General features: G+C 35.3%; 1 protein-coding gene across 2 annotated transcripts in view; it reads left to right on the top strand.

Moving 5' to 3' along the window:
• ZDHHC17 (zDHHC palmitoyltransferase 17) overlaps window positions 1-23833 on the top strand; it is a 91422-nt gene that overhangs the window by 30676 nt on the left and 36913 nt on the right. For both annotated transcript variants that reach the window (XM_073214827.1, XM_073214826.1), the window contains exons 2-7: window positions 431-534; window positions 9172-9294; window positions 16626-16703; window positions 17286-17430; window positions 22495-22559; window positions 23188-23350. In XM_073214827.1, coding sequence (XP_073070928.1) covers window positions 431-534; window positions 9172-9294; window positions 16626-16703; window positions 17286-17430; window positions 22495-22559; window positions 23188-23350 — 678 coding nt within the window. The remainder of the gene's footprint in view (window positions 1-430; window positions 535-9171; window positions 9295-16625; window positions 16704-17285; window positions 17431-22494; window positions 22560-23187; window positions 23351-23833) is intronic.

The following is a 23833-nucleotide window of genomic DNA, read 5'->3' as shown; positions in this document are numbered from 1 at the left end:
TGAGAAAAGGTAATATCTGATGATAATAGAATAATAATATTCCTGGATTCCGTTCTTTAGGAGCTTAGAGTTTATTTGGCAAGTGATTAGGTTTTAAAGTAGTGTGTTAGAGCACAGGTTATGGTGGAATAATAGAAATATTGGTTTGAGAGAATGAGAGTTGGTTTGATAAAGAAGAGAGTTCTGTGGAGCTAAAGATGTATTTCAGTTATTTGTCATTAATTTCTAGTCTTGCAGCTTTTCTGTTTTAAAAATGTGTCCAAGGGTAGATCTATTTGAGCATATTTTGTTTCTAAAGAATACAGATTTCAGAATAAGGTAAAATTCATTAAATGAACATTCTTCAGACAGCAGAAAAGCAGAGTAAAATATTGAAATGTTTTCTGTACTTCTCTCAATTCACGTTTCTGTGTGTTTTTCTCTTTAACAGGAAATCAAACCTCAAAGCCATTATAACCATGGATATGGTGAACCTCTTGGGCGGAAAACTCATATTGATGATTATAGCACATGGGACATAGTGAAGGCTACTCAGTAAGTTTTTTGTGGCAGTTGTTTTCTTCTTTGCAATCTGTATTTTTTCTTTATTTCTTTCAGTTGCCTTTTTTTTTTTTATTTTTAAATTTTGGTGTCATTAATATAAAATCACATGGGCAACACTGTGGTTACCAGATTGCCCCCATTATCAAGTCCCCACCACATATCCCATTACAGTCACCGTCCATCAGCGTAGTAAGATGCTGTAGAATCACTAGTCTTCTCTGTTATACTGCCTTCCCCGTATTTCACCCTGCCACAACATTATGTATGCTAATTGTAATACCCCTTTTCCCCCATTATCCCTCCCTTCCCACCCATCCCCTACACCTCAGTCCCTTTCCCTTTGGTAGCTGTTAGTCCATTCTTGGATTCTGTGAGTCTGCTGCTGTTCTGTTCCTTCAGTTTTTGCTTTGTTCTTATACTCCACATATGAGTGAAATCATTTGATACTTGTATTTGTCCACATGACTTATTTCACTGAGCATAACACCCTCTAGCTCCATCCATGTTGCAAATGGTAGGATTTGTTTTCTTCTTATGGCTGAATAATATTCCATTGTGTATATGTATCACATCTTCTTTATCCATTCATCTACTGATGGACACTTAGGTTGCTTCCATTTCTTGGCTATTGTAAATAGTGCTGTGATAAACATAGGGGTGCATATGTCTTTTTCAAACTGGGCTCCTACATTCTTAGGGTAAATTCCTAGGAGTGAAATTCCTGGGTCAAATGGTATTTCTATTTTGAGTTTTTTGAGGAACCTCCATACTGCCTTCCACAATGGTTGAACTAGTTTACATTTCCACCAGCAGTGTAAGAGGGTTCCCCTTTCTCTGCATTCTCTCCAGTATTTGTTGCTTGTCTTTTAGATGTTGGCCATCCTAACAGGTGTGAGGTGATATCTCATTGTGGTTTTTATTTGCATTTCCCTGATAATTCACAATGTGGAGCATCTTTTCATGTGCCTGTTTGCCATCTGAGTTTCTTCTTTGGAGAAGTGTCTGTTCATATCCTCTGCCCATATTTTAAGAAGTTATTTGCTTTTTGGGTGTTGAGGCATGTGAGTTCTTTATATATTTTGGATGTTAACCCCTTGTCAGATAAGTCCTTTACTACTAATGTATTCTCCCATACTGTAGGATGCCTTTTTGTTCTGCTGATCATGTCCTTTGCTGTACAGAAGCTTTTTAGCATGATGTAGTCCCATTTGCTCTTCAGTTGTTTTTTAAATAGAGAGCTTATATGTCTCTGAAACTCTGCATACAAGAGGATAGAGATTTCCATGTACTTAGAAGAAATGCAAGCCTCTTTCACTGGTACTGACTGAGAATTTTGCATGTACAAAGCCAAAAGGAATGTAGTCTTTACTCTGTAAATGCTTAATGACTCCAGAGAAACATAAAAATTTTAGATAGCAACAGGATGTGTTTATCACTATAGGACACCTTATGTCATTGAGAAAATCTCTGCCCAGGCTCTGATTCTTTTCAGGCATTCCCTTCACTTTCACTGTTGAGTTCTGGTAGACCTTAGAAAAGTTTTAGCTTTTCCATTGCCTGACAGCTGAGGCTAGGGCAAAGCCTTCTACTCATCTTCATCTAGATTTTTGTCACCCATGCTTTGTCTCTTCTTCATGCTGGGCCACAGTTGAGTTTAAAGGTGACTTTGGATGAAAAGAGATATGACCTCTCTTGCCACCATCTTTAATCTCTCCCTGCAATCTGTATTTTAAGTGAAATATGAATATATGTATCTGTCTCTTTTGGTATTCTTATTTGGGTAAGCATTGTTCACATAATTTCCTTTAGTTCTTTAGATAAGTTTTTTTAAAGCTTTGTTTGAATTTAAAATTGTTGATTTAGAGCCTTTCTGTAGTTAAGTCCAATGTCTGGGATTCCTCAAGGACAGTTCTATCATTGTCCCTCCCCCCACCTCCCATGAGTCGTACCGTTTTATTCCTTTGCATGTCTTAAGAGTTTTTTTTGAAAACTGACTCAAATAATGTAATGTGACAGTTTTGGATATTAGGTTCTCCTGGAGTTTGTTGCTTGTGACATAAATTCTGTAAAGCATTTCTTTATTGTGTGTGGCCACTGAAGTTACTACTCAGTTAGTGGTCAGCTAATGATTGTACAGATTCTTCTTAAATCCTTAGAACCAGTAAGTCTTAATTGTTGTTGAATGACTCTGTGCATGTTGGGACATTCAACCCTCAGCCAGGCAGCTTAAAACTTAACCTTAGCCTTTTTTCATTTTCTGCTTTCATAGGACCTCAAGGTTAATCAGAAGTAGGAGCTTAGGACCTCCTCAGGCCTTTGTTGAACATTTGTGTACAACCTTATGCTTGTGCATGTCCTTCTAGATTCCCAGGATATCCAGCTTTTCAGAACCCCTATGCATGTCTCATTCCTCAGCTTTTGCTTTCAAGCTTTTTGATTTGTCTGTTGTTTGCCCCAACTGTTACCTGTCTTCTCAAGCAATTGATATGAAAATGTCTACCCCCTCCTCCAGGCGCCAGAGAAGCTTTAACGATGATTGAGGTCCAGTACATAAGCCTTTCAAGTGGACCCTCCCAGGGAACATTAGATAGGTCAGACGACTCCTACTTGGGATGACGCTTTGAAAGAACTCTCTCCCTGTTCTGCTCACTCTGGCACCAGTAACAGGAATACAAATTTATGTTTCAAGGCTGCTGGGGAGCAGATGATAGGACTAATAATGATGTGTTAAAATACCTCAAAGTTTGCTGTTCTTATTGAAATTTATCATTTTTTTCATGCTTAAATGTGCTGAAAGCCTTTTGTTAATTTCCAGAGTTCTGAAAAAGTTGATTCTGACTACTTTTTGCCAGGTTTTTCATTACTTTTGTGGAGAGGCAAACATTTGGAAGTTCTTAGTCTACTTATGTCACCCTACTTTCTTGCATGTTACATAAGGCCAAAAATCAAAGCACATGGTGCCGTCTGTATTTAGAAGCAAATTTTACTGCTCTGCATTTACTTTTCCTTTTGAGACTTTGCTCCTTTTAATGTCTCCTTTCTCCTTTGTGATTAATTTCTCTCAACCTAGTGCATTATTTCCATCAGCAAATATATTCTAGCATCTTTCATGTTAAGAAGAAACAGCTACTTTTTTATTCCCTCACATACTCTTCTAACTGTCCTATTTCTTGAGCAGTATCTGTGTTGTCTATAATTTCTACCTTTAAAAACATTTTTAAAATTGTGAAAAATTTCAATCCTATGGGGAAGTATAGAGAATATAACCGTTAAACAGTGCTAACTTTTTGCTCTTTTCCCAAGAAACCTTTCTTCAAATTGCTATGAATCATTCTCATGAACATGCACTTATCAACAAGCAATCTATAAACCAAATATGCTATTGTGATGTATGCTTAAATATATATATAGACTGCATTCTACTTTACATAAAGTTTTGCTGCTTGCTTAAAAAAAATACAGCTTTTGTGATTTATCTGGATTGATAGGTAAGGATCTAATTAATCTATTCTGTTTAACTGCTTTGCAGTGTTCTATCATTCTTGACTGAGTGACACTTGAAATTGTTACAAACAGTGATCAGTGGATCCCCTTCTGCCTGTTTTCTCTTGTGCATAAATAATACTTCTAGGGTAGACAACTCATGTGGAATTTCTGGCTTGTTCACTATGTTCTTTTTTAACTTCACTGATTATTGCCAAGTTGATTTAAAGTGGCGTCGCCAGTTTATACTTCCATCTGCAGGAAGTGAGTTCTTTTTCATTACATTCTAGCTAAGTTCTAGTTTTGTCACACTGATAATTGTCAGTTTAATGGTTGTGAAATGGTTTTCCTCTGTTTTGATTGGTCTTCCTCTGTAAATAATTTTGAATATTTCCTACATTTATTGGCCTTTTAGGTTTCTTCCTGTGTGAATTGACATTTTAATCCTTTACCAGTTTTGAATTTTGTTTTGTTAATTGATTTGTAAAAGTTCTTCAGGGAAATACAAATCAAAATCACAATGAAATGTCACTTCACACCAGTCAAAGTGGCTAATATCAGCAAGACGAATAACAGTGTTGGCGAGGATTTTCAGAAAAAGGAATCCTTGTACATTCTTGGTGGGAAGGTAGATTGGTACAGCCACTATGGAAAGCAGTATGGAGGTGTCTCAAACAACTAAAAAAATCACTAATTTGAAAAGATATATATATTCCTATGTTTACTGCAGTATTATTTAACAGTAGTCACAATATGGAAGCAACTTGTGTCCATCAGTAGATGAATGGATAAGGAAGGTGCTATACATATCTACAACAGAATATTACTCAGCCATAAAAAAGAATGCTATCTTGCCATTTGTGACAGCATTGATGGATCTAGAGGTATTATGCTAAGTGAGGTAAGTCAGACAGAGAAAGACAAATACCATATAATTTCACTTTCATATGCAATCTAAAACACAGAACAAATGAACAAACAAAACAAAAATAGACTCATAAACACAAAGAACAGACTGGTGATTGCCAGAAAGGAGGCGGGTGAAAGGATGGGTGAAGTAAGTGAAGGGGGAGAAAGAAGTTAGTCAGAATATTTGATATTTTGATCTGGGTAATAGTTACATGAATGTATATACATGTCAAAATTCATTGAGGTATACACTTAAGATTTGTGCGTTTTATTGTATATACCTCAATAATAAATAAATAAGTCTTCTCTAAAAGGTAAAAAATAATTTGTATCACCTTAAATCATATTGATAATTTCCTGACTTAATTAATCGAACCATTTATAAACTATTTTTATACCATGAGTATGCATGTACTTATGTGCATCTTACAGTGTATATAACCCATGGTGTATATCAGTTCTTGGATGAAAACAGATAAAGGCTTATCATTAAAAAAAAAAAATCTTAATGTGTTTTGATGGAGTCCACGGTGAAGGCAGTGGAATCTGTGTCCATTTAATCACCTCCAGAAGTCCTATCTACCTCTCTCCTAGCCTTTACCCATGCCCCAGTCAGGCTGCTCATGATTTAGTACTCTTCTCCATTGTGTCCAAATACATAATACTTTGCTGCAACAATGTGCTGGAACTTCTTCTCTGGAAACCTGTATTACCATAAAGGCTCACTCATCTGTGGGTGATTGTGTAAGACAGTGTTTTCTGGGACTCCCAGACTGCAGTTGAAAGGGGCTGAAGCTAGATCATAGGCCACTGCAAGGTGCAGAGCTGGGACTGAGGTCTGTATGCCTATTACCCAGTGCACACATGGGCCAGACTCCTCCTAGCTCCCTTGGCATATGGGGCTGGATCCTGCAGCTCCCGCAGAGGCATATTATCTGTGGATAGATGCAGAGTTATTGTTGTTGGAAGGGGAACAAAACGATGGATGTCTTACTCCACTACAATGTTGACATCACTCTGTGGTCCATTTCTAAATATTCTTTTCTCTTCAATTTGTTTAATTTTGTATAGTACATTTTTTTGAATATTTTTTTTAAATTAAAGTATCATTGATACACAATCTTAATGAAGGTTTCATGTGAATAACACTGTGGCTTCAACATTCATCCATGTTATCAAGTCTCCCCGCCCACAGCATTGCAGTCACTGTCCATCAGCATAGTAAGATGCTATAAGAGTCATTACTTGTCTTCTCTGTGCTATACTGGCTTCCCCATGCTCCCCCTACATTATGTGTACTAATCATAATACCCCTTAATCTCCTCCTCCCTCCCTTTTGGTAACTGCTAGTCCCTTCTTCGAGTCTGTGAGTCTGCTGCTGTTTTTGTTCCTTCAGTTTTGCTTTGTTGTTAAACTCCACAAATGAGTATACTTGTCTTTCTCCTTGTCTTTCTCCTCGTGGCTTATTTCACTGAGTGTAATACCCTCTAGCTCCATTCATATTGTTGTAAATAGTACCACATTGTTTTAATCATATCTTAAGTCTTCAAAATTGTCTCAGCTATTTTTGGCCTTTTACTCTCACAAATTAATTTTAGGGTTCTACTTGGGAAATTTATGAGATCATCATTTGGGATTTTAATTAGAATCTTATTGAATTTGTAGATCCACTTGGGGGAATTGTATATATTTCTTTAGGTCATACTTTAATGTCTTTAATCAATTTTATTTACAGTGAGAATAGCGGCAGTGTAATGGTGGTTTCCTCATTATTTTAGATGGTTTAATATTTTATAATAATATAGAAATTTAATCTTCAGTTTATTTTATTTGGATACTTTGTTTTGATGTTCTTTTTTTTTCTTCCTGGAAAAAAAAGATGATCTCACAAAAATACCTAATTCCCTAATGGAAGAATTATAATGTATGCTACATTTACTAGGTCACAGTAATAACTTTTGATTGACTAAGCAAAGATCTCACTAAACTTTACCATTTATCCATTTTCTCATGGTAGTTCCTGCAAACTAATCAGATTTTGATATTTTTGTAACTATAACACATGGGTTCACATGTCAGAAAATTGTTTCCAAATTTTTTAGTGAGTTAACATGACAAGGTTTTTATTGGTGATGTATTTAGATCTTCATAAACTGTATTATATAATGATGGAAACATTTCCAAACACATAATTTTTTTTTTATTAAGGTATTATTGATATACACTCTTATGAAGGTTTCACATGATAAAACAATGTGGTTACTACATTCACCCATTATCGAGGCCCCCCACCCCATACCCCATTGCAGTCACTATCCATCAGCGTAGTAAGATGCTACAGAGTCACTATTTGCCTTCTCTGAGCTACACTGTCTTCCCTGTGACCCTCCCACACCCTGTGCACCAATCATGATACCCCACAATCCCCTTCTCCCTCCCTCCCCACTGACCGTCCCCTACCCCTCACCTTTGGTAACCACTAGCCCCTTCTTGGAGTCTGTGAGTCTGCTGCTGTTTTGTTCCTTCAGTTTTGCTTCGCCAAATACATAGTTTTTAAAAAAAATATTCTTATAGCAGGTGTTCTCTGAAATAAAAGTGGCTACTCTCTTCCTCTAAAATACCCCTTTGTCTTGAAGGGGAACAGATTAAGTGTCTTTACCCTTCTTAAGAATATATGACTGATAGCATACTATCCACAGTCCTTTGCTGGCAGCCGCCTGCCCCACCCTCAAGCCAGTAAATTCGAAACACTTATTTTTTTTGTTAAAGGGAAAAAGGGTACTTACTTTTAAGCGTAAGAATAACCAGTGATTCTCTGTATGGTTAAAAAGGTCTTCATGGTCACTCACAGTCTCATTGAAAGCATGAGGTAGATTATGCTCTCTAAGGTTACGTGCCTAGTTCATTTAACTTGGGCGCATGTAAACAATTTTCTGAAAAAGAACAAGAGAACTGAAGGTGCCACTGTCACCCCCTATGAAATGTGGAGCTTTTGCTCTCCCCTTAGGTTGGTTATGTGTGCATGTGTGTGTCAGTGTACACATGCAGTACAGAGCCAGTGAGGGCAGCAAGGCTGGATGAAATACTATTGGAGCTTTATTTTCTTCTCTGTTATCTAAGACTTAATATTTGCTTCTAGTATCTCCTTATCGTGCCTCCCCCACCTGGCCTCACCTTCTGGTGCACCTTCCCTGTTTTGAGGAACACTCTGATTAAGAAAGTACAAATACATTTGACCCTTGAACAGCTCGGGGGTTAGGGGTGCTGATGAATGCAGTTGAAAACCCATGAATAACTTTTGACTCCCCCAAAACTTAACTACTAATAGCCTACCATTGACCGGAAATCTTATATTGATAACATAAACAGAAAACTAACTTCTATTTTTTATGTTACATGTATTTTATTTTATACTGTATTCTAAAAGTAAGCTAGAGAAAAGGAAATGTTTTTTTCAAATTGTCACAATTCTCTGAAATTTTTTCAGTATATTTATTGAAAAAATTCCACATTGTAAGTGGACTTGTGCTGTTCAAACCCATTTTCAAGGGTCAACTGAATAAAGCTCATTTAAGTTTGTTTTTGTGTCTCCTATTTCCAAGGACACAAGATTTTGTTGAGAAAAAAGCTGATGGTTCTTGAGGCTCCATGATGGATTCTTGGTGATTTATTGTACTGTTCTTTCTACTTCTGCTTGTGCTTGAAAATGTCCATTAAAAAAAGTTTTTTAAAAAAAGTACTGCTACCATACAGTAACTAAAAGCAAAAAGGAAGGATAGGATCACGCTCTCCTCATGAGCTTTTCTTCATCAGATGTGAACATCTTAAGCACCCCACTTCCCATCCCACACAGCCTTTTTTATTTTCTGAGGCTTGTAAAACATTTTTTCCTTCTTGGTGTTCTGAATCATTGATGGGCTCTTTGTTACTGCTTCTTAATGATTTAATACTTTCTAATATAATTGCGTGTACTTTAAGAAGATGCCTTAAGTGTTTTATCAATAAGATAAGTGGTGATATTAATAAAAACAAGCAACTTATGGATATTTTATTTCTGGTATACTTTTAATATCTTAAGATATTACATTCTTACAGATGAGATATTTAAAACTGTAAAATGGATTAGTATAAGTTGTAGGAATATTGATATTTTAAAAGTAACATTTTATGTTCAGAAATCCTTTTAAATTTCTTGTTAAATAGTAATAAGAGTCTGATATTTTCTTTATTTTCAAGATACGGAATATATGAACGCTGCCGAGAATTGGTGGAAGCAGGTTATGACGTACGGCAACCAGACAAAGAAAATGTTACACTCCTTCACTGGGCTGCCATCAATAACAGAATAGATTTAGTCAAGTATGTGTTTTCTGTATTTTTAAGTTAATTAGCTGTTATTATTAGAAAATTATAAACATTTCTAAAATAATTTTTAAAATTCACAGGTTTTAAAGTCTATGTTATTTGTACCCTTTTCTCCTATAAAAATTTGTTTTTAACAAAAAAATTGTTTTAACATTTTAACAAAATCCACATTTAGTTTATCATATTTCAGGTCATGTGCTGAGTGCATTTCCACATATATTTCCTTTAATCTTAATCCTTGAAAAAACTGAAAAATAACAATTACTGCTGTCCTACTGATATGGACACTGAAGTATAAAGAGGTTAAATATGCTACCAATGGCATACAGATAATAAAATTTGGAGTCTGTACTTTAACAAAGGCAGTCTAGCTTTCAGCTCACATTCTAAATGAGAATTCTATGGGGAAAAGCTACAAAAGTAAAGAGGGGTTACAGAGATAATAGATGTGAGTCACACCAGCATAAATGATGAATACATACTAAGTGTAAGTGGTTCCTTTTACTTACTGTTTGTTTAGTATTCTCAAGAGGTAGTTAGGTAAGAGTGACAAGAAGTCTTTCTTAGTAAATCTGGTTTAGTAGTCTCTAGTTTGTTCATAGATCTTTAGATTAAGACATGAATCTGGAAACTGCTTGCAGATGTGCAGCCAGTTACAGCACACAGAGTGTAGAGACAAATAGGATATGCCAGGTATAAGAATTTGCCCTTGGAGTAGTATAGAGAGATTAAGCAGGTAATCATGGAAGCACTGAGCTCCCTAAGTGACTTCCTCCCAGAGATTGTATATCCATTTTATTTGTTCCTTTTTTATCTTTCTTGTGTCTCTAACCTTCCCTCAGCCTTCAGTATGGGTCTTCTGATATCTTAATTCTATTTTTGTTCATTGCAAAATGTTACTATTTCATCTTCATTTGTGAAGAAAATTTTCACATGGTGCGGAAATGTAGGTTGGCAGTTTTTGTGTTTTACCCATTGAAAAAAAATATCTTGCTACTGTTTCCTGGCTTCTGTTACTGTTGAGAAATCAGTCTATATATTGAGCTTTTGAAGGTTTTGTTTTGTTTTGTTTTGTTTTGTTTTTTCCATCTTCTGGCTGCTTCTAAGATTTTCTTTGTTTTTGGTTTTCTGTAGTTTCATAAAGGTGTTTCTATGTGTGGGTTTCTTTTTATTTACCCTGAATGAGATTTCAGGGATTCTTGATTCTGTAGATTGATGTTTCCATCAGATTGATGTTTTCATCAGATTGATGTTTCCATCAGTTCTGGAAAAATCTCAGCCATTATTTCTTCACATATTGCTTGCATCCCATTATCTTTTTGCTGTCTTTCTGGAACTCCAGTTAAGCATATGTTTGCCCTTTGTATACTGTGTTGTGTCTTATCCTCTCCTCTGTGTGTCTGTCCTTTTGTCTCTGCTTCATTCTGGAAACATCTGATATATCTTGCAGTTCATTTATTCTCCATGTATAATCTGCTGTTAAATACATTCAGTGTGTTTCTACTTTTGTCTATTTTTTCAGTTCTAGAGGTTTTTTTTTAAATCTATATTACTTTAAATCATTTGTTGCTGAAATTTTCAATATTGTCTTAAGTACTTACATACTTGAACATAGTAAATATGTACTAGACATTGTGTTTGAAAAACTGTTAAATAATTTGAGACCCAATAAGGAGATTTCATTTGTGTCTGCTAGACCCAACTTAAATTTCAAGAATTTAGATTTTCTGGATCACTTAAGAGGTTGAAGACCGTGCTAGAGCCAGGTTTACTTCTGGTTCTTAATTACTCCTACAGTGTGGCTTTTTGGGGTCCCAACCCTTATTTTGCTTTTGTCTGCTTAGCTTGCTTCTTCGCCAACTTCTCCATCAGCAAATTGTCTCTAGGTCAGATGGTGCCCACATGGTTTTCTGACTTCTCCCGGTTTTAACCCTCTCCTGAATCTTGTCCAGGTAAATGCATTTAATCTTCTTAGGCTTTGCTTTTTAGGAAATGTTTCTTAACATTTATTAAGCTTTTTAGTTTTCTTTGATGGGAGGGTTGGTTCAAATTACCTGGCCTTCTGCAGCCTCTGTATTTTTTAAACTAATGTTATTTTAATCTAAATAGGACATAAACAATTTGAATATCAAATAGTACTTAATGGCTTACAGTGGGACCCTTCCCCCATCTCCTGGGTTCTCTACCCTAGAAGTAACTGTTTTCAGTACTTTAGCTTTTTTTTCTGTATTTATTCTAGTACTTTATGTATTTTTTATGTTTATATTGCTACTTTTGTCTAGAAAGTTACTTTCTTTACATAATGACAGCAGTTTTCTGCTTTTTCATTTAATTTGTACATTTCCTTGTTTTTTTTTAATGGTACAGATAGAGCTGTATCATCCTTTTTAAACATTGTATAATATTCAATTATATGGATTTAATTTAATGATTTTCCTATTGAACATTTAGATTGATTCTTTTTTTCCCGCTATTACAGTGTTCATAATTACTATCTTGTTCAAATGTCATTTTGCTTATGTTCATATATGTCTGTAATTCTTCAGAGTAAAAATTAGAAGGAAGAATTTTGAATTTTAGTAAATATTGCCAACTTTTGTTACTTCTTGACTTAACAATTATTATATTTGGACTTTCTATTTTGGGATAGCTAGAGGTAACAGATCACCTCACCATTAATATTTCTTCTCCATCCTCTGTTAGAGTTTTAGTTAGATTACTATGCAAAGTTTGAATTGCATAGTAAGTTAAATTGTATGTAAGTTCTTCCTGCTAAGATTGGTGTGTTCTATGATTATCTGTTCTTTCCTGTAGAATTTTGTTTTTTTGTCTGAAGTAACAGTGCCTTCACTTATTTTTCATTTGTTTAATTTTCTATATATTGTAACTAATTCTTCCCATACTCTTAGAACTCTAAAATGCCCCTGTAAACAAACAGGATCAAGTAATTTATTGACTCTTCTTTTGGTCAAGGAGGGAAGAGGGAATCATTCCTGGGTGTGCCCGCCCATCTGCTCCAGCCCAGACCGTTCGCAGCAGCACAGTCTGAGGCTTTCTTTTGCCATCCTTTCACGGAAACCCCTTTGCCCCAATGCTGGTCTCAGCTTCCTAGATGTCAGGTTCTTGTCCCTGTTGGTTTGCTCCCTGACTTATCATTAAGCACAGTTTCTGATAGTTTTTGGAGAGAGGGAGTGTTTGGAAGGTATATGTTCTGAAGTTACTATCTCTTCTGTCCTCACACCTTATTTGTTTGCCTGAGCATGGATTTACAGATTAAAAATAGTTTTCTTGGAATTTAGAAGCATTACTTCATTATTTTCTTGCTTCAAGTGTTACAGTCATGTTATATTTGATAGCATTCTGTTGGTCAAAAAATTCACATTTGCTCTGTGTTTAAAAATAAAGTCTGAAGTGAGAGTCTTGAGTAATTACAAAATGGGTTAATAATCCCAGTGTCTGTGTATATTGTATCTTCAGGTGGGTAAACTTAATTCCTCGTGATGCGTAGTCTAGCAGGTTACTTTCCTTAAACAAATACAAGATGAGTAAATGTAGTTTTTAAAAACACTGGTATTTATAGCCTCAAGATTTTTACTGTTGAGTGTGGAATTACACGGTACTTAAAAGCTGCAGCATATTCCTATTTCTTGGATGCTGTACATGACTTAGGTAGAGACAAAGACCTTTATTATTCATAGTACAGCAAATAGCATGAACATCGTATTTGCATAGCCTCCTCCCCTCCCCGCCTCCTCTAGTCCTGTGGGAGTGATTTGGTCTAGCCGGATGTGCAGCACAGCACACAGTGGGTTTGAGCTGCTGCTTGGTAAGTGGTGAGCAGGTTTGCCCTTCATCCCAGAGGGAGACGTTCCCCCATCTCTCAAGGTTACTTGATGCAGACAGGTCTGAGGAATGGCCTGTGTGAAGAGTGGTCAGGGCCTTGTGTTCTACTTGTACCCTCAAGACATGGGAGCACAGGAGACCTGGAGAAGTGTCTCTTCTGACAGTTATGTTCCATCAGGATTATAAACTGCAAGCAGAGTAGTTGGGTCACTTTCCTAATGATACAAAGTAAATGTAATTTTGGAAAGAAGCAGCCTGGATTGCTTATATTACTGATGTTTTCAAGTGGAAAGTCTTTCAACTGTTTCTCAGTTTTTACCCTAATAAAATAGAAAGGGTTAGCTCAGGCTCTTTTGCTTCAACAGTCTGCTGTTACCTTAAGATTCTTCTTTAACAATAGCTAATAATGCTTGTTAAGTCTCTGATTTTGGTTTGATTTCAAGTCAAGGCTTTATTAAAGAATATGGGCCTTTATTTAAAACTATGGAACTTGTAATTTGCTGAGAATACACTATGGGTGTGGCTTATTCTCCCTGGGAACATGTAAGTTTTTTTCTTCATCTCCAACCTTGTGAAAGTTTATGGTATTGTGCATTGATACAGATTAGTTAATCAACTTTACACTTTATGACCAGTAAGCAGCTGCTTTTAATCTGGAAACTTGCTTTTTAGGGAAAGTATTTCTGCATTGTGCCCTGTAGAGCACCTCACTTTCATTTTCTGTTTTTTTCTTTCAGAAATTCTTACCTGTCAGATAATGGAAACAACCAGATTCATTCTTTTCTTATCTTTATTCTAATTACCTTTTATCTCTTTATCTCTTCCTCTTTGGGGGAGGTTTTCTTAATTTATGTTCTAACTCTTCTCTTGAATTTCTAATTTTATCCATTGTGTTCTCAATTTTGAAGCATTCTTTATGTCTGGGTCCCCCTGCCCATCCCCTTGCTTTTAAAAAATACTTTGTTCTTATAGCATAGGTATATAATTTCTTATTTTTTTGGAGGATATTAATTATAATTTTTTTTGTATTTTGTTTTTCTTCTCTATGTATTATCTGTTTATTTTGGTTTCCTTCCATATTTGAAGCTTTCCTCAATTTTATGGTTGTATTTGACCATTCCTATTTTAGAGACACGTAACAAAGCTGATTGGAAGTTGTGACATATGGAAAGCACACAATGCTTATCTTTGTTGGAAGGTCCCAAATCTCTGTTTCTACAGGTTTTTCTCTGGATTGTTCAGTTTCTCTAAGGGAAAAATCTAATCTGTATGTGGGGAAGGGCTGAGTATTTATCTGGCCGCAGCTGACCTGAGTAAGGGACGGGGTCTGGAGTTGTTCCTGTTGCTCAGATGTAAACCTTTGTTGAATTGCTGCACTTTCAGTATGGTGTCTCATATGCTCCTCTGATTTAATTCCCTGAGGCTCAGACTTCTCTGGTAAAGGTGCACTGAATATACTTTTTGGCAAATGCTGAATGGTTGACTGTTAAAATCAACATGAGCCAAGGACTAAAGCCAGAAATCACCATCATACAATGAAGTTTAGGGATGCAAGAATGAACCTGGACTATAAAAGAAGGGTTTGGATTATTACTACAATAATATTAAAAATTTGAGTAGTCACGTTTTAAGATGTGCACATAGAATACTTGTTTATCACTGTCAGCTGCTTGATTGCTTCCATATTACTCAAATGCCTATTTGTGATGCTAACTACTTAAATAGTGAGAATGTATGTTAGAACACAAATTTTTAGCAATCTATATTGGCTTTCAACCAGTGTTCTCTTTACAGCCCAGCTTCTTATTACTTTATTTGGAGATAACAGTTGTTTTTAATCCCTTAGCCTTTGTAGGGTTTTAAAATATATTCTGGTTTGCTTCTTATTGGTGTCCCCCTCTAGAGACATTTCAATTTTAGCTATTTGCTTTTCATTTTTGAAATACTTGTTGGTATCTCTTGTTCACTGATGGTCCCTTCTCAAAACCTACGGATCATTAGTACCTACAAGAACATTCCCTGATAATGATCTTCTCATAATACTGCAGGGAGGCTTGAGTTTAAAAACAGGAATTCTGTGATCTTCTTAGAATTTTGTAGTTTTGAGCTTAGGGTCTCAGAACTACAAAGAATAACATGTTAAAAAATATAGTACTTCTCTTCCAGGAGCTTACAATGACAGTTGATAGAAGCTATTCTTTTATAGCATGCAGAAAAAAAAGTTCGCCTATCCTTGTGGGAAAAAAATTATACTTTAGAACCAGTTTGGAAATGACTCATTTCCATAGCCCTAGCAAGGATTTAAAATGTAAGTAGATACAACTCTGAGGAACATGTATGTTGAATATAGAGAAGATAATAAAATTGCTTTAAAAAAACCCAGAATTTTAAAGAAAATATTTGCTATCAAAGCTTTTCTTTACTGAGCTATTTATACTTCTTTTTGAACTAAAAGAACCATTTTCAACTGTGTTATATCATGTCTACCAGGTACCTTATAAAACAATTTAGGAATACTTAAATGTTTATGTTCCAACTATTACCTAATATTTGGACTGGAATTATTTTAATCTGGAAGTATTTTATTAAGTTACTTCAAACTATTTTACGTGATAGTATGGAGCTGGGCCCTTCATTGCATAATGCTTTTAAAATACCAATTTAACAAATATTTATATGAAGCAGAGAATTTCTAAATTAAGCATGTATGTGTGAGTATATTAAATGTTTAGAAAGAACTATATTGGTTAAAAGTGAATATATTAGTGCTCTAAAGCAGTAATCAGAAGAGTTTAAGATCCTCAGTAATACACATCCGCCAAGCATTGCCCATCAGATACCTTGAAATCATTTCTGTTCAGGATTCATTCATTGATCAGCCTCAAAGAAAGCATTGTTAAGCAGCTTGAGTCCTGTTCACTTCAAAGGATCTTAATGATGTGATGACATTGGCACACTACGCAACATGGTTACTCTTTTGTTAAAAAGCAACACAGCTTTAAAGGCATTAACAAATAAGGCATCATGAAGAACCTTTATATTATACTTTACAGTTCATAAAATTCTTGTATGTATATTGTTTGATTTAATCCACAATAATTTCAAACTGATCTTCTGCCCATGGTAGACCAAGTGTGTGGCCTATTCTGTAACTGTTTGGTTGTGAGATTCTATCCGCTGTGGCTATCTGATCCAGATCTTTGTGGTTCTCTGACTCCTTTTTTTACATGATTGTTATTTGGCCTTGCTGTTTCTTTCTGTAACTTTGAAGAAACTATTTTCTTTTTACTTCTAACAAAAGAGAGTTGTGTTTGATATAAAATTCTGTTAAATATAATTTTAAGACCATAACAAAAGAGTGTATGTTGTCATAGTCTTAATCTAGCATGAGATCTAAAATGGAAAACATTTTTCTTTGTTTTTCATGTAATTTCTTAAAATTGAAAAAAAGTTGTCTAAATTATTTGAAATTTGTCTTATAGATACTATATTTCGAAAGGTGCTATTGTGGATCAACTTGGAGGAGACCTAAATTCAACTCCATTGCACTGGGCCACAAGGTTTAAATTTGCTTCTGGATTTTTTTCCCTTTTATTCCTTTATTATTCTGTAACCAAGCAACTTCTTTTTAATGATATGCTAAAATGAATGGGAGAGCCTATTATGTCAATAGGTAATATCAATAATGTACTAATATGTTACTGTCCAGTGTTACCTGAACTGGAAGTAAAATTTATTGTCCAAAGTGTCCTTAGAGAATTAACCATGATGATATTGATCCACCTGGTTATAAGACTGTTTTGGATTTGTAAATGTAATACTTTTGCAGCATATATATATATATAATTAAAGAAGTTACCCAGTTCATGGGACAATTAAGACTATATTGGGATAGGAGTAATAGAATATGGTAACTACTTTTTATCTATTTAAAGAAGTTGTATCTCTGTAAACTTTCAAAGACTGTTAAGACTTAAGAAACATAAAATCCTAAATGTGTCTTGACATATACCTATTTTAAAATAACTAAAAAAATTGTGTATAATCTTTCCCACCATTACCCTACTTTAAAAAAGATCTTTCCAGAGGATCCTGTTAGAAATAACTTTATATATTTAAATGTTTATTCTTTTGTGTTTTAGACAGGGCCATCTATCTATGGTTGTGCAACTCATGAAATACGGTGCAGACCCTTCACTAATTGATGGAGAAGGATGTAGCTGCATTCACCTGGCTGCTCAGTTTGGACACACCTCCATTGTTGCCTATCTCATAGCAAAAGGACAGGTAAAAATAATCACTGGTGTGGATTTTAATCAGATGTTCTTCGTGGTTTAAATGTTGAGTAACATGGGTGTTAACAAGCATAACAACCTAGTGATATTTCAGTAGTACTTCCTGATGAGTGAAGAGAATAAATATGTAGTTAGTTTGATATTGAGCTGTTTTGAAGTAGTTAACAGAAAAATAAGAAAGACCCTCATGAGCCAGATAATGATCCATTAAGTTAGGCTTTTTTATTTCTGAGAGTGCTAGAGATGAATCCCAGAAGAAAGGGAGAAAATTTAGGTATCTGTTTTTTCCCTTAATTAAATCTTTTTAATACATGTCATCTGAATTTATTATACTTTCTTGAGCATATAGTAATATGCTCTATGTTCTATATTAATTATCTCCAGAGGAGGATAAATTCTTTAAAATCAGCGTCTCGGTTTCTGCTGTATAAAATACTGCTACTGCTTATATGTCAGGAAAATGCTCATGATTTAAATGGTTCTTCCTCATTTTTTCTGAATGTGTAGTGACTATAATCACATTAAATATTGCCAGTTTATATATGTTACTGTAATAAATGTATTTTTTTTAAGTAATGTCACTCAGCTTTCTTCCATGTGTTTTCTCTGGTTATACTTAAACATTAGTTTTATACCTAAGGAGCTCATCATAAGAGTGTAAGACACATGATTTTAATTCGTAGCTATTAAAATATATTTCTTCTAATTTAAAATTTTATGCCGACTTAGATTTAATGGTATTTATCTTATGAATCCTTTAAGGTACTTGTTGGCTGTGCCAAGCAATGACAGCTGTGTGTCATGCGTTACAGCTTATTTAGGAAAGGAGGCGTAGATTTGTTAACTGCTGGAAGGAAGAGTTTACTGTCTGTTAACTGTGTTAGCAGACTGCCCCCAAATCTAATGGCTTTAGAATGACACCAATCATTTATTGTATTTCTGTGGCTTCACTGGGCTTGGCTGGGTGATGGCTTTCCTTGTGATAATGGCTGGGGTCTCAGCCGTGCTGGAGGCTCACTCACTCACCTTGTACCTGCTACGATGGCTAAAGGCTTAGTTCGGCTGAGATGCTAGGACAGCTAAACCTCTTTTCCTCCATGCAGTCTCAGAACTGCTCCACAATACCCCTCCACTTGGTTTCTCTGAGAATGGAACTAGACTTCTTGTGTGGTAGCTCAGAGCTCCCAAATGAACAAAAGCAGAGGCTGCCTGCCCTTTTTAAGTTTTAGGTCTTGAACTGGCGTAGTAACATACGTATTCCATTCTGTCAGTTAAGCCAAGCCCATGTTCACTGTGGGAACACAGAGATCTGAGCACCAGGAGGCGAGGTTTATTGGGGGCTATCTTTGGAGACCAACTACCACAGGGGATTATCCTTGTTTCTAGACTGGGGGTTGAAGCAGTAGGTGGTGCTGTAGCACATGACAGTGTCCTTAGTGGTCTTCTGTATTGCAGATATATATTTATAGTACACATTCATTTTTATTCTTTCAGTTTTTAACTGGGTGAAAAAAAGGGTGTAAATTTTTACATCTTTTTGTTATCTTACTGATTTTGGAGTTTGGATGTTTCAGTAATCTTTTTAACTCTGGCATAGTATGTAAGCTATATGGTTCTTAAAGGGTAGGAATTTCTGCTTGTCACAGTACCTTTTGTACAATATGTGCATGATGGTACTAATACATGTGGACAGGTAATTAGTTTGCTTTTTAATGAGTAAAGTTTTTTTTTCCTTAACAGAAGTAACACATGCTTATTGTAAAATATTCAAACGTGATAGAAGAGTATGACCTAGAAAAGGAAACACTACCTCTTCCTTTATTCCTCCCCCCGAGGAGATGACATCCTTTGACAGTGTAGTATATATTTCTCTGGTATTTTTTCCATGTATACACTAATATATTGTAAAGGAAAACCCCTCTACTGTGCATCACACCATGCTTTGGGCTCCAGAGCCTTGCTCTGGCTTCTGGAACTCATGTGCTATCTCCCCCTCCTTTCCTGAGCTTTGCCCACACCAGTCTTAACTGCTGTTCCCTAAACAGCTTTGCTATGTCGTTGTCTTACGATTTTATGCTTCTTTTCTTTTGCTTGGTAAGACCTTTCATCATATAGTTACATACTTCTCTTTCTCTCTCTCACTTCAATCAGATGTTTGCTCACATTTTATTAGTTCTGATTCCTTCTCAATTATAAGTAATAATAATCAGTGTAATTTTATTCTTTCTCCTTGTCTTGCACTGACTTCAATCAATAATATTTTTCTTGGTGTTACTTCTCATAAATACAACTGCATTTCTATTACTTGATTTTTTAGTTGTAATAATACCCTTTGATTTTTCAGTATTACAGAGTAGGCATGTACCATACTTTCTTTTCAACCTTTTTCCATTTTTTCCCCCATTTTTTTTGTTAATTGTATCAATTTTACATTCTTAGGACATAAAACATGTTCAGTTTGTCACTCATTTCTTCACAATTGTTTCGTTTTAGTTATACTGTTAAATATACACAGTGCTCACTACCAGTTCTTTTGGATGATATTCAGAGGAAAAAGGGGAAAATGCTAAGTTTTGGAGCCCTGTTGATCATGGAGTTCCCATGAGCTTCTGATCTGGGCATGTTTATTCTTCCTCATAGAGAATGCCCATACATCCAGGCTGAACTTGGAAAAGAGGTACAAAGTTTTAAATCCTGACCCAAAGAGAGAAAAGGTTGAATCTCATTTTCTTTTAGTACTCTTGAGATATGGCATAATTTCACATTTTTAATTTTATATATTGATGTTTTTAATATTATCTCTTTTTGAAAGGATATGAAAAGACAACTAAGAAATTTAGTTGAGCTTTCTTGAAATCAGGACAGTGAAGGAAGTAAATTAAGTGACAGTACTTAACTCTCATATGAGAAACAAGGAATTTGTTATTTCTTCAGAGATTTAAAAAAAATTTTCAACGTGCATATTGGAAATATTAAGGTGTTCTAAATAACACTTGTAAGTAAATCCAGAAATGGATTTGTAATGTTTAAGGCATAAAATTTGATTACAATATTCATGACAAGGAACTAAAACTTACAACATCCAAGGATATGTGCTCTAGTTTGTCTAATATAGTGGTTCTCAGCATTTCTTTCTGCCTCAGTACACTTGGATAATGTTCACATTTGAGTCATATTCCCATCAGTGATAGTGGCTCACAGAAAACTGCTGCATGGAGTTGAGAAGTGTTTACAGTGCATTCACTGTAACTCTGTCTTCTCTCCATTGATTGGTAAATTAGACAATCCACAACTTGGATTAGAACTGCTGACTTCATGTAATCCAGGAATGGGAGATGGGAAAGGGAAGAAGGGAAACTTTATGCTTTTTGACTGTCTGTTACTTTCCAGGCTGTGGACTAGGTGCTTTACATGCATGCCATATAATCATCACAAGGGTCTTATGAAATCCTCAGTTTTAGATGAGGAACCTGAGGCTCAGCATTTAAGTAATTTTGCCAGTCTTACAACTATTAAGTGGTGGAGCTAGGAATTCAAAACCATGTTTGTCTTACTCGCCTGTGCCTTTCCCAAGCCTAGAAGAGTAAATAGGTAAACATGATTTTTAATTTAACAAATGTTTTTTGATCATCTACTCTGCTGGGCACTAAGAATACAAAGATGAATTTAATACAATTTTGGTCCTCAGAGAACTCCTGTTTCAGTTAAGACTTGCTTCAGGCATACAGGATAACCACTTCAGATTGGAGTGTGTTAGGAGGGATAATTTTAGGGAAGTGAAGCTAATGAAAGCCCTGATATATCAGAATGTCTTTTTTTTTTTTTTAGTGAAACAGAGTAAAAGCTTTATTTGAAATTACTTAAAGAGAGAAGTGCAGCAGGCAACCTCAGTAAGAAGAAGCACCCCGAAAGGTTGGAGAAAGTTTAAGATTAAAAGGTTATATTCTTCAAAAGTGTGGGCCGCCCTAGAGAAGAGGCACCCCTGAAAGGTTGAAAGAGAGTTTAAAATTAAAAGGTTATGCACTTGGAAAGTGCGGGCAACCTCAGAGAGGAGCGCCCCGAAAGGTTGGGGGCCCCCCCTTTTAAGGATTCTTTAGGAATGTCCAGAATGTCTTGACAAAGATTTAGATAACTAGGGAAACCCTTTGGTTGATAAGTGGTAGTTGTAATTGCTAAAAAAAAATAGGCAAAGGGGAAAAAAAGACAGTACCAAGGAAAGTAAAAAGTTGAATAGGAAAGTAATCATGCTTTACTACATTATTTTGCTGGTAATAGTATCAGATATTTATAGACCCAGAATTACAATAGATGCCTTAAGAGGAATGAAAAGGATGGTGCATATTTGTGATATGGAGCAGGGGGAAGAAAGGGAGAAAGTCTCATTTTGCATGCTGAGGAGTCTCAGAAGATAATGCCTAAAATGAAAAATAAAAAAGGAGCAATTCAAGCATCTTATTTTAAGATGTGGAGGTAAATACCAAAATAGCAAGCTACTAAAGGTGAAAATGGTGGGGAGTAAGGCAAAGAATTGCTTTATCACATTGCTTTTCACCACAAACTTTGCAGAATTAATTTAACTTCCAAAATGTACATGCATAATAGAAAAACTACCCTCATTTTGAGTTCATTATAAAGAAAATCTTGTTATTCTTTTGACATGCCTAGAATAAACAGGAATTCATTATTCTCTACTATCATGAATTAGTGTAAGTTTTTCAGAGACTAAAGTCATTTAACCTATTCCTTGTGGCTGAAAGATAAAAGATAGTTCAAGATCTTTAAATGCAAAACATTGAAAGGCTGATTAAAGCATCTTAAAAAGAAAACTAAAAGTGTTAAGTATATGTTTAATATATGTGTCAAGTATTTATATGCACATTAAAGTATTTAGTAACAATAAATAGTTTTATTTTAAAGTTAAGAAAGAAAAGGTTTTGCAGATCACCCTTGATTGAGTGGCACTTACTGGCTTTGATGTGTAAATTATATTTTTCTAAGTAAATTTGGAAGGAACTTAGAAATTTACTGTCTGACTTTTTTCATTTTACCCTATCAGGATGTAGATATGATGGATCAAAATGGAATGACACCTTTAATGTGGGCAGCTTACAGAACACATAGGTATGTAACCACTATAAAATATTTAGTCAAGATTATTTTCAACATAATAATATGTAAAATAAATGATGAGAAAAAGCAGTTACTGTTACACTTGCTGATACTTACAATTTTAATTATCAGTACAAAATATATAACACAAATTACCTTTTGGATGCTTACATTTACCTTGGTAATTATACTATCCTGTCCATCTATTACTCTTAACAATTTCTAAGAGTGGGAGGAGTGGTTACCTTCTTTTTTAAAAGTAACTGATTTTTTCATGCGATTTACTTACTGGCAAGTTTAATTTATTACTGAGTTGCCTTAAGTTGTTTTTGAAACAATCTGTATTTAAGTCAAGTTTGTTTAATCATACAGATATAATGACATTAATCCTTAGATCAAAAATAGAAAATGTCAGGCCCAAGTACATCCTCTTGGGACCGTGCCACCTCACGTGGTGTTGCACGTGCGCCATGCCTTTCCAGACTGCTGCCTACGCAGGGTTGTGAGGTCGCTAAGTGTAGGCTGGACCAGAGCGCTCCAGGGCGAGCTGTGAAGGTGCAGCCGCAGGCTAGATTCGGTGGCCATTTCTACAGCTGAAATTAGGGTCGTTGTTGTTGTCGTGTTTTTGTTTCCTTTTCAGTGTGGATCCAACTAGATTGCTTTTAACATTCAATGTTTCAGTTAACCTTGGTGACAAGTATCACAAAAACACTGCTCTGCACTGGGCAGTCCTAGCAGGGAACACCACAGTCATCAGTCTCCTCCTGGAAGCCGGGGCGAATGTCGAGGCCCAGAACATCAAGGTAAAAGCACCTCGCAGACTACGCTGTGTGAGGTGGGGGCACTGCGTGTGAGGTCTTAAAGAAGACACAGGTGTTTTCACAGACAGCGATGAAAAAACGTCTTACTTAAACTCATCCCCTTGCTTCCATGCAAGATTTTGTTTTGAAAGATAGGTTTATTTACTTTCATCTCTTAATATGGAAGAAATTTTCAGATTTTGGTGGCTTTTTCATTAGCAAATTCTTACTGACTTTTGGAAAGTCAGTTGTATAATTATTTTTATAGCTGAAGGGAATAGTTTTCTGGTTAAGTTTAATTAAACCACATCATGTATAATAGTTTTTAGTAATTCTTTGACTTGGTTATTTATTGCCTTGTTTTTTTAAAGGTCAGGACCTTTAGTTTTAAGTTTGATAAACATCTTTATGATGTTTATTGGAGAACCCTCCTCCAAATGCTGGACTAATCCAGGAAAAGTGTGCAAAATTATCTAAGAGAAAAGC

The sequence above is a fragment of the Manis javanica genome, chromosome 10 (assembly GCF_040802235.1).
Source record: "Manis javanica isolate MJ-LG chromosome 10, MJ_LKY, whole genome shotgun sequence".
In the NCBI taxonomy this organism is placed as follows: Eukaryota; Metazoa; Chordata; class Mammalia; order Pholidota; family Manidae; genus Manis; species Manis javanica.
Note: the sequence above shows the minus strand (reverse complement) of the source record. Positions and strands in the feature narration are given on the sequence as shown.